The sequence below is a fragment of the Nanorana parkeri genome, unplaced genomic scaffold, assembly GCF_000935625.1.
Source record: "Nanorana parkeri isolate BGI_ZX_2015 unplaced genomic scaffold, ASM93562v1 scaffold589, whole genome shotgun sequence".
NCBI lineage: Eukaryota > Metazoa > Chordata > Amphibia > Anura > Dicroglossidae > Nanorana > Nanorana parkeri.
In genome coordinates, this window is record NW_017306857.1 from 374031 (window position 1) to 385361 (window position 11331).

General features: G+C 38.7%; 1 protein-coding gene across 1 annotated transcript in view; it reads left to right on the forward strand.

The window, feature by feature from the left end:
• The window catches only part of TNNI2 (troponin I2, fast skeletal type), a 15272-nt gene that overhangs the window by 2199 nt on the left and 1742 nt on the right, over positions 1–11331 (forward strand). Inside the window, exons 2-5 of the mRNA XM_018562657.1 lie at positions 1133–1191; positions 2663–2791; positions 5603–5692; positions 6614–6790. Of these exons, the coding sequence (XP_018418159.1) occupies positions 1153–1191; positions 2663–2791; positions 5603–5692; positions 6614–6790 (435 nt within the window). The 5' untranslated portion in view covers positions 1133–1152. The remainder of the gene's footprint in view (positions 1–1132; positions 1192–2662; positions 2792–5602; positions 5693–6613; positions 6791–11331) is intronic.

Below are 11331 nucleotides of genomic sequence, written 5' to 3' on the forward strand. Positions count from 1 at the left end.
CCCCCCCCCCCCCCCCCCCCCTGCAGAGCTGTTTTTCTACACCCAAAAATACACTTTCACCCTGATCTGTATCTTAGACTTGGGTATTGAATGTCACCCGTCTCTGTGCGTAACCAAAGCTAGTGTTTTTGTATTGGCCTCTTGAATCTTGTAGTTCCATTGTGTATCAGTTATGGCATGGCTTGAAACTGTTGAATCTCAAGACTCAGCATGCCAACTGTAGGTATGTTGGGAATTGTCATCCTGGTGCTATGGTTCCTACATTAACCAATTGTGTGTCAGATTGTGTGTTCACTATACCAAGGACTTAGATACAAGTTTTTTTTTCTGTAGATATATAAAGAACCTTTCAGTGTGTCCAGAATGATTTGAGAAGGGGGGATATTCAATTAATGTTTGCAAAGACCCCTTTGTTTTGTTTACACAAAGGAACATTGCAATGCAACCCAATGGCTTTGTGCAATAACTGCAAAAAGCAGTAATCAAAAATCATGGATAAGTCAGAGCACAAACCTAAGGAAAGCTGAGCTGTGATTGGTTGCTACGGGTTCCTGACGCTTGTGCTTTGTTGTGAAATAAAGCCCAATGTACCCATGGCGACTCTGGGTGGGTACATAAAGTTACTTAGCATTGCCTGTTCTTTTTTTGGGGTATGAAGTAAGACCTCCTTAAATATGCCTAGCGTCAGATCATGCAGCAGGAGTATATAATCCTCACTATTTTCACGTGTGCTCTCTTTACGGGTTGTGGCTGGCAGTGAAGATTTGCTGGGCAGTCACAACTTGGACGAGGAGAGACAGCTGACGTTCCTCAAAGGTTCTTCAAGATATTTTGGGAAAGTCTTACCGTTTCTCATACTTCCCATGAGATCAAGTGACTTAAAAGAGGAGGCAGGTGTCAGTGTCTCTGACCCCCCAGCTGTGGTCTATTTAGGGGGTGGGAAGAGATTGAAAGAGAAGAACGGCCAAGGATTCAGTTTAGGGATTGGAGGTTTTTGCAGGCAGAAGTCAGGACCAAAGTTTACTCCAGAACTTACCGGTGCGTGCTGGCTGGATTGGCAGCGCCGATAGAGTCCTATCGCTTGGAGACAATAAATGGACAAACAGTGATATTTTTTGCATTTTATTTGCAGGTATCACATAAACCGCCAAGATGTCTAAAATAACAAATTCCCGAAAAACGCACCTGAAGGTAAGAAAAAAAGAAATGATAAAGTAACGATGACTTTGTTTCACATTAGAAAAAAACAATCCAATGTATGTTAAATGTAATGATAGTTTTACCCCAATTTGCATATACATATTTGTGATACATATGCACTATAATACACGTCTGTGTGAGTGTACATTACTACCGTATGTGCGGGTAGGCATGGGCCTCTAATTATCAACATTACCATGCGACTCTTGTTTTCTCTTCCTGATGTCAATGTACATTATTGAAATATATAGATTGGTTGCTTAATATATGTAGCACAAACAAAAGTGGTGTGCAGTAGTAACCCATAGCAACCTGTTCAATATCAGCTTTCAAGAATTCTAAAATCTGTTTGGGTGCTATTGGTTGCTATTGGTTACCACAATCCCTGACAGTATGTGCTGTATTTTAAGTATATCCAATTGAATATGAATATTATTATAGCTCAAAGTGTAAATGCAACACATATATACATATTATTAGAATATAATTAATATTCTCTAAGGGGAGAGCAGACAGAATGGGGAGAATTGATCAAAACTGGAGTAAACAGAAACTGGAGCAGTTGCCTATGGCAACCAATCAGCATCTCTCTTCAGTTTGCTCAGTTGGGATTTGAAAATGAGAGAGAGAAGCTGATTGGTTGCAGTGCAAATCTGCTCAGGTTTAGATAAATTCCCCTCAATGTTGAGCCCATGGCAACTAACCAGCCTCTATCTTTCATTTTCAAAGCTTAACTGAACAAACTGAAATATAGACACTGATTGGTTACTATGGGCAACTGCTCCAGATTCAGTTTGCTCCAGGGTACTGTGCAATCAGATTGTAATGTGTGTGTTTGAGCTTAACCCCTCGATTTGTAGAGCTTTTCTTTAACTTCCTGTTCCATCTCTGGGAAAGCTTCCCCAATGGGGCACAGGTAGCAAAACAAATAAATTGACAGGTTTGAACCCTTCCTGCTCAATCTTAAAACCAACAACAAAATTGGCTATCAATGAGCTTTAAAAGAAAGTTTGATTGGTTCCTCACTGGAACTGGCTCCTCACTGGTTTGATTGGTTCCTCATTGGATCGGCACTCTGCCAATCCCTGTTTTTCTTTGTAGAGCTTATTAAACCAGCCTGTATGTGTCATTACTAAAGAAGGTGACAGTAAGCCGGAGCCTTTAACAACTGAACATCTGTAGAGGAAAAAAAAATGATCTGTGCTTTGAATTTCAGACTCTTTACTACAGGGGTGGGCAACCTCAGCACTCCAGGTGTAGTGAAATATCCCATTGTGCCTCTGCGAGTCATGCCTGTGACGGTTAGAGCCTTACAATGCCTCATGGGACTTATGGTTCCACAACAGCTGGAGTGCCCAGGTTGCCTATACCTAGATTAATCCATTAACCCACAATGTAACTTACACTTTTAATGTCGTTTTAACTGTGTAGCTTAATAACACTGTTTATTGTCTATGGACAGAGCTTGATGCTCCAGGTGGCTAAAGTCGCACTAGAAAAAGAAGTAGCTGACGCCGCTGCTGAAAAGGAACGTTACCTGGCTGAGAACTGCCCCCCTCTGAGCCTCCCACATTCCTTGCAGGATCTGCAGGTACCAACAAATGTCCAGTGACAGGAGCCCAACCAGCCAACCAGGGTGACATGTTACACATATGGGCTTATTCAGAAAGCATTGCACCTGACAAACTTACTTATCAAAGTAACTGAGTAAAGGTGGTCTACATTGTCCACAGAAACCAATCAAATTTCCATTTCCTCTTTCCAAAGGTATCAGAGAGAATGAAAAGGACATACTGACAATACACTGTCTAAGCCAGTTCTTTTCTTAAAAGAATCAGACCACTGAACCCAGTGGTCTGATTATTAAAACAGTAGACTTGCTATGGGATACAGAAGATTATTTTATGTTTTGTTAGGTATTTACCTATAACATGATATATGTGTTAAGTTCTAACTAGACGTAATGAAACATATACTGCAGAAATAAAAACAAGAGCAATTATTTTACTCATTTTATTTTTTAAATAATTTATTTCTCTATTAAGAGTCCAGAGAAGGGCAACTAAACTAATTAAAGTGACATTAAACCCTCAGATTTTTGTAACATAAAACAATACTGTAATGTGCGCCCATGGTAGTTTCCCTTCTCTTTGCTGCTCTTCCTTTTAAATCTGTATCTGTTCTCATGCTGGGCAGAACTTCTGTTTTGCAGCAGACTGCCTTGTCTCTGGGATGGCTACATGGTGTCTGTGTGTAGGTTTGTAACCTGAGCCAGCACTACAGGAAGAGGCAGTCAGCTGCAAAGGGAACTTCTCCCCAAGCATGAGAAGACATGAGGATTTTAAAGGAAGAGCAGCAAAGAGAAGGGAAACTACCATGGATTACAGTAAGGCACACATTACAGTATTGGTTTATGTTAAAAAATCTGAGGGTTTAATGTCACTTTAAGGGGATGGAGGCCCAAACCTATGAGACAAGGTTACTAAATTTAAACATGTTCACGCTAGAAGTGATGAGATTAAGGGGGGACATGATTTTGATGTACAAGATGTTCAGTGGTGATAGCAACATCAGCAATAAACTTTTTACAGTAAACTCCATAACAAAGACTAGAGGCCACCACCTAAAATTGGTGGAGAAAAGATTTAACCACAAGCAGGGGCTTCTTAGAGTGGTTAGAGTCCGGAACTCACTGCCACAAGAATTGGTATCAGCCGAGAGTATTGAATCATTCAAAAAGCATTTAGACAACTTCCTCAGAGACCGTAACATAAAGGGGTATGGGTACCCTTAAAAACATGATCACACAGGGACTCATACACACACATACAGAATCACATACATACACACAATAGGTTGAACTTGATGGACCTGTGTCTTTATTCAACTTCAAATACTATGTAACTATGTAACTATTATTCAAGCGATGATGCATTACTATGCATTGGACATAACTGTGATATTATCCAACACAGTGGCTGCTCATGGTTATTTAAATCACAGCTGAGACTAAGAAGGCAAGAGGGCACATACTAAATCCGCATATAATGCTGAGCATATGCAATACCTATGTTCCTGGATCCATGTAGGCCATCTTTTCAGTTTTCTCTGTAGACACATCTGTGTAACCTCCAGAATGTTGAAACTGCATACATGTACTGGCTTTCTTTAGTGTTTCTTTAACCAATTAACTAGCTTAATTAGTTAATTGGTCCATGGTGCAAAGGAACCAGGCTTCTCTGTCTCAATATTAAGATCTACAGAGTTCTGGAATCCATGTTTAATTTTTGGAGTCAGTTATTTTATATCTTTTAAACCCTGCCTAACAGCAGACACAACAATGTGCCTTCAATTACTTTTGTTAAATAGAAAACCCTTCTCAATGTACCTTCCAGAAGCAAGTTTTACTGTCGCTAGGGACATTTCTTCCCTAATGTAAGAACTAAACACAGGCAATTCCTTATTGCATTACTGGCTACAAAAGCACTCCCATTGAACTTTGGGACAATGGTTGGCAGAGCTTAGCCATGAATTCAGAAAGGTGTACAAATTAGGGTTCCCTGGATAACAATATTAGCAGGCAGTGTCCGCTCATAAAGCAGTAGGTCTCTGTTGACCCTTTTGTTTTAAGTACTGGAGGAAACCTCTAAAAAAGAACATAGATATGCAAGACTCACTAACAGGCTATTCACTAAAGAGTGAAGAGTTTGAAGAAGGCAGAAGAAGTGAACAATCTAGGACAGCACAGCTAAATTGTTCTGAATCAGCTATTTTGGCCTAGATTGTTCACTTCTCCTGCCTTCTCCAAACTCTTCACCCATTAGTGAGTAGACCTGTAAGTATTTATGTCAACTATAGGTGAGTTATTCTACTGGAACAAAACAAAGGAACTAGTAAATAAACTCACATCTTAAGTTATGATGTTAATGATCAGATATTTTCTGAGGGTATTATATTTTGATGACACAGCACCATCTCTATAGACTGCTGGAATGGAACCGAAGAACCTGGACTCCAACAGCTATACATCCCAGATTAATGATCTGTCAGTACTACCAGCTGTAGCTAAAAGTAGATTTTACTATAAAGCACCTGCTTAAATCATTTAAGAATATACTGTAAAAAAATAAAATAAAGATACAGTGCAATGTGCACAAATATATTGTCCTATATCTGCATATTAGAAACACAATTTAGAAAGCAATAACGTTTCTAAGACCATTAATTTTTTTAAATAATCATTTATTTTCAAATCCAGCAGCAATTAATATGTTCAGCCCAGTTTGCTCCATGGAAATTTCAAGTACTTATAGTGTATAAATCTACAACAATTTAATTAATGCAGAATCACTCTAAGGCATATTTATTTATTGTCTTTGTTAACTTTCTTATCTTCACCCAGGAATTTTGCAAAAAGTTACATGCCAAGATTGATGTGGTTGATGAGGAGAGGTACGACATGGAAGTCAAAGTCCAGAAGAGCAGCAAGGAGGTAACTGCTTGATTATAAAGTCTTACAATTGGTATGTTGGAACAGCTGGGCGGATTATTCCAAATGATGCTCTAAATTTAGAGCATGACTTGTTATCATCAGACCGCCTCTGTACTCTTAGGGGAAAAAAACAAGCACCCCCGGCACTTGGAAGGTGTTGCTAATGCATAGGGACAATGCTTCTTTCTGTTATAGATCAGAGGAATTTTCCAAAGAATAACAAGGACTGAACAATGACTAGTTTACTTATTCAAGAATGGCAGACATCTCCTCACGCCTTGTTCTTTAGGAGATATTTGCATCTATAGTCACTGTTAAGGTGCTCCTACAACCTAATAAATGGATATAATCAAATTGTGCTAATTAAGTTTAAATGACACCACAGTGAAAAACATAATGAAAAATCAACGGCTATTTAATTTTCCTGTGGCTATGAATGTTGGGGTACCACTGCTTAAAGCAAACCAGCATCTTAGAAAACTGAGCAGAACTATGAATTTTGGTGGGGATAGGTTATCATTTATGTGATATATTAGAAGCCAGCACGTAAATGAATTTGCCAGCAGCCACACAAAACTGAAATATCAGAGATCAACTAGGAGAAATGTGTAGTGTTGGAAGAAGGTGAAGAAAGTTGTATTTAGAATGTATGAAGGGAGTAAATTAAGATTTTTGGTTTCTAAGTTTTTATTTTAATAAATAGTGTCTGCCTATGTTCAGTTGCCAAAGAACAGCACAGGTAGGGATAGACAGAGGGAGAATTATGAGATATAGAATCCTTAGGAGCACTGTCCTAAGAGAAGAAAGAAAATTACAGAACACATTTAGTATATTGCACTAGGAACAGCTTTGTCCACCTCAATAAAAGAAGAAAATAAAAATAAAAATCCCTAACTGATCCTTCTTTGATTATGCGTGCAGCTGGAAGACTTAAACGTTAAAATGTTTGACCTGAAAGGTAAATTCAAGAGGCCAGCACTGAGACGTGTGCGTATGTCTGCTGATGCTATGCTCCGCGCCTTGCTGGGTTCCAAACACAAGGTCAACATGGAACTCCGTGCCAATCTCAAGCAGGTCAAGAAAGAGGACACTGACAAGGTGAGACTTCAGCCAAACACACTCCATTGTTTTACTGAATAGAATTAGCAGTAACTGTCAAGGCACAGCTACATTGCAAAAAATAGAATAAAATATATAAGTACCCATTAGTGTCCCATTAGGGAGATTTACTCTCACCGATTTGTTCTGGTGACCATTGTCAAAGGAACTGAAAATGAAGGGACATCTTCCAATGGGCACACTTGTATGAAAGAAGTAGCTGACGCCGCTGCTGAAAAGGAACGTTACCTGGCTGAGAACTGCCCCCCTCTGAGCCTCCCACATTCCTTGCAGGATCTGCAGGTACCAACAAATGTCCAGTGACAGGAGCCCAACCAGCCAACCAGGGTGACATGTTACACATATGGGCTTATTCAGAAAGCATTGCACCTGACAAACTTACTTATCAAAGTAACTGAGTAAAGGTGGTCTACATTGTCCACAGAAACCAATCAAATTTCCATTTCCTCTTTCCAAAGGTATCAGAGAGAATGAAAAGGACATACTGACAATACACTGTCTAAGCCAGTTCTTTTCTTAAAAGAATCAGACCACTGAACCCAGTGGTCTGATTATTAAAACAGTAGACTTGCTATGGGATACAGAAGATTATTTTATGTTTTGTTAGGTATTTACCTATAACATGATATATGTGTTAAGTTCTAACTAGACGTAATGAAACATATACTGCAGAAATAAAAACAAGAGCAATTATTTTACTCATTTTATTTTTTAAATAATTTATTTCTCTATTAAGAGTCCAGAGAAGGGCAACTAAACTAATTAAAGTGACATTAAACCCTCAGATTTTTGTAACATAAAACAATACTGTAATGTGCGCCCATGGTAGTTTCCCTTCTCTTTGCTGCTCTTCCTTTTAAATCTGTATCTGTTCTCATGCTGGGCAGAACTTCTGTTTTGCAGCAGACTGCCTTGTCTCTGGGATGGCTACATGGTGTCTGTGTGTAGGTTTGTAACCTGAGCCAGCACTACAGGAAGAGGCAGTCAGCTGCAAAGGGAACTTCTCCCCAAGCATGAGAAGACATGAGGATTTTAAAGGAAGAGCAGCAAAGAGAAGGGAAACTACCATGGATTACAGTAAGGCACACATTACAGTATTGGTTTATGTTAAAAAATCTGAGGGTTTAATGTCACTTTAAGGGGATGGAGGCCCAAACCTATGAGACAAGGTTACTAAATTTAAACATGTTCACGCTAGAAGTGATGAGATTAAGGGGGGACATGATTTTGATGTACAAGATGTTCAGTGGTGATAGCAACATCAGCAATAAACTTTTTACAGTAAACTCCATAACAAAGACTAGAGGCCACCACCTAAAATTGGTGGAGAAAAGATTTAACCACAAGCAGGGGCTTCTTAGAGTGGTTAGAGTCCGGAACTCACTGCCACAAGAATTGGTATCAGCCGAGAGTATTGAATCATTCAAAAAGCATTTAGACAACTTCCTCAGAGACCGTAACATAAAGGGGTATGGGTACCCTTAAAAACATGATCACACAGGGACTCATACACACACATACAGAATCACATACATACACACAATAGGTTGAACTTGATGGACCTGTGTCTTTATTCAACTTCAAATACTATGTAACTATGTAACTATTATTCAAGCGATGATGCATTACTATGCATTGGACATAACTGTGATATTATCCAACACAGTGGCTGCTCATGGTTATTTAAATCACAGCTGAGACTAAGAAGGCAAGAGGGCACATACTAAATCCGCATATAATGCTGAGCATATGCAATACCTATGTTCCTGGATCCATGTAGGCCATCTTTTCAGTTTTCTCTGTAGACACATCTGTGTAACCTCCAGAATGTTGAAACTGCATACATGTACTGGCTTTCTTTAGTGTTTCTTTAACCAATTAACTAGCTTAATTAGTTAATTGGTCCATGGTGCAAAGGAACCAGGCTTCTCTGTCTCAATATTAAGATCTACAGAGTTCTGGAATCCATGTTTAATTTTTGGAGTCAGTTATTTTATATCTTTTAAACCCTGCCTAACAGCAGACACAACAATGTGCCTTCAATTACTTTTGTTAAATAGAAAACCCTTCTCAATGTACCTTCCAGAAGCAAGTTTTACTGTCGCTAGGGACATTTCTTCCCTAATGTAAGAACTAAACACAGGCAATTCCTTATTGCATTACTGGCTACAAAAGCACTCCCATTGAACTTTGGGACAATGGTTGGCAGAGCTTAGCCATGAATTCAGAAAGGTGTACAAATTAGGGTTCCCTGGATAACAATATTAGCAGGCAGTGTCCGCTCATAAAGCAGTAGGTCTCTGTTGACCCTTTTGTTTTAAGTACTGGAGGAAACCTCTAAAAAAGAACATAGATATGCAAGACTCACTAACAGGCTATTCACTAAAGAGTGAAGAGTTTGAAGAAGGCAGAAGAAGTGAACAATCTAGGACAGCACAGCTAAATTGTTCTGAATCAGCTATTTTGGCCTAGATTGTTCACTTCTCCTGCCTTCTCCAAACTCTTCACCCATTAGTGAGTAGACCTGTAAGTATTTATGTCAACTATAGGTGAGTTATTCTACTGGAACAAAACAAAGGAACTAGTAAATAAACTCACATCTTAAGTTATGATGTTAATGATCAGATATTTTCTGAGGGTATTATATTTTGATGACACAGCACCATCTCTATAGACTGCTGGAATGGAACCGAAGAACCTGGACTCCAACAGCTATACATCCCAGATTAATGATCTGTCAGTACTACCAGCTGTAGCTAAAAGTAGATTTTACTATAAAGCACCTGCTTAAATCATTTAAGAATATACTGTAAAAAAATAAAATAAAGATACAGTGCAATGTGCACAAATATATTGTCCTATATCTGCATATTAGAAACACAATTTAGAAAGCAATAACGTTTCTAAGACCATTAATTTTTTTAAATAATCATTTATTTTCAAATCCAGCAGCAATTAATATGTTCAGCCCAGTTTGCTCCATGGAAATTTCAAGTACTTATAGTGTATAAATCTACAACAATTTAATTAATGCAGAATCACTCTAAGGCATATTTATTTATTGTCTTTGTTAACTTTCTTATCTTCACCCAGGAATTTTGCAAAAAGTTACATGCCAAGATTGATGTGGTTGATGAGGAGAGGTACGACATGGAAGTCAAAGTCCAGAAGAGCAGCAAGGAGGTAACTGCTTGATTATAAAGTCTTACAATTGGTATGTTGGAACAGCTGGGCGGATTATTCCAAATGATGCTCTAAATTTAGAGCATGACTTGTTATCATCAGACCGCCTCTGTACTCTTAGGGGAAAAAAACAAGCACCCCCGGCACTTGGAAGGTGTTGCTAATGCATAGGGACAATGCTTCTTTCTGTTATAGATCAGAGGAATTTTCCAAAGAATAACAAGGACTGAACAATGACTAGTTTACTTATTCAAGAATGGCAGACATCTCCTCACGCCTTGTTCTTTAGGAGATATTTGCATCTATAGTCACTGTTAAGGTGCTCCTACAACCTAATAAATGGATATAATCAAATTGTGCTAATTAAGTTTAAATGACACCACAGTGAAAAACATAATGAAAAATCAACGGCTATTTAATTTTCCTGTGGCTATGAATGTTGGGGTACCACTGCTTAAAGCAAACCAGCATCTTAGAAAACTGAGCAGAACTATGAATTTTGGTGGGGATAGGTTATCATTTATGTGATATATTAGAAGCCAGCACGTAAATGAATTTGCCAGCAGCCACACAAAACTGAAATATCAGAGATCAACTAGGAGAAATGTGTAGTGTTGGAAGAAGGTGAAGAAAGTTGTATTTAGAATGTATGAAGGGAGTAAATTAAGATTTTTGGTTTCTAAGTTTTTATTTTAATAAATAGTGTCTGCCTATGTTCAGTTGCCAAAGAACAGCACAGGTAGGGATAGACAGAGGGAGAATTATGAGATATAGAATCCTTAGGAGCACTGTCCTAAGAGAAGAAAGAAAATTACAGAACACATTTAGTATATTGCACTAGGAACAGCTTTGTCCACCTCAATAAAAGAAGAAAATAAAAATAAAAATCCCTAACTGATCCTTCTTTGATTATGCGTGCAGCTGGAAGACTTAAACGTTAAAATGTTTGACCTGAAAGGTAAATTCAAGAGGCCAGCACTGAGACGTGTGCGTATGTCTGCTGATGCTATGCTCCGCGCCTTGCTGGGTTCCAAACACAAGGTCAACATGGAACTCCGTGCCAATCTCAAGCAGGTCAAGAAAGAGGACACTGACAAGGTGAGACTTCAGCCAAACACACTCCATTGTTTTACTGAATAGAATTAGCAGTAACTGTCAAGGCACAGCTACATTGCAAAAAATAGAATAAAATATATAAGTACCCATTAGTGTCCCATTAGGGAGATTTACTCTCACCGATTTGTTCTGGTGACCATTGTCAAAGGAACTGAAAATGAAGGGACATCTTCCAATGGGCACACTTGTATGGGCTTGAGATGGCAACACCCACCCCCCCC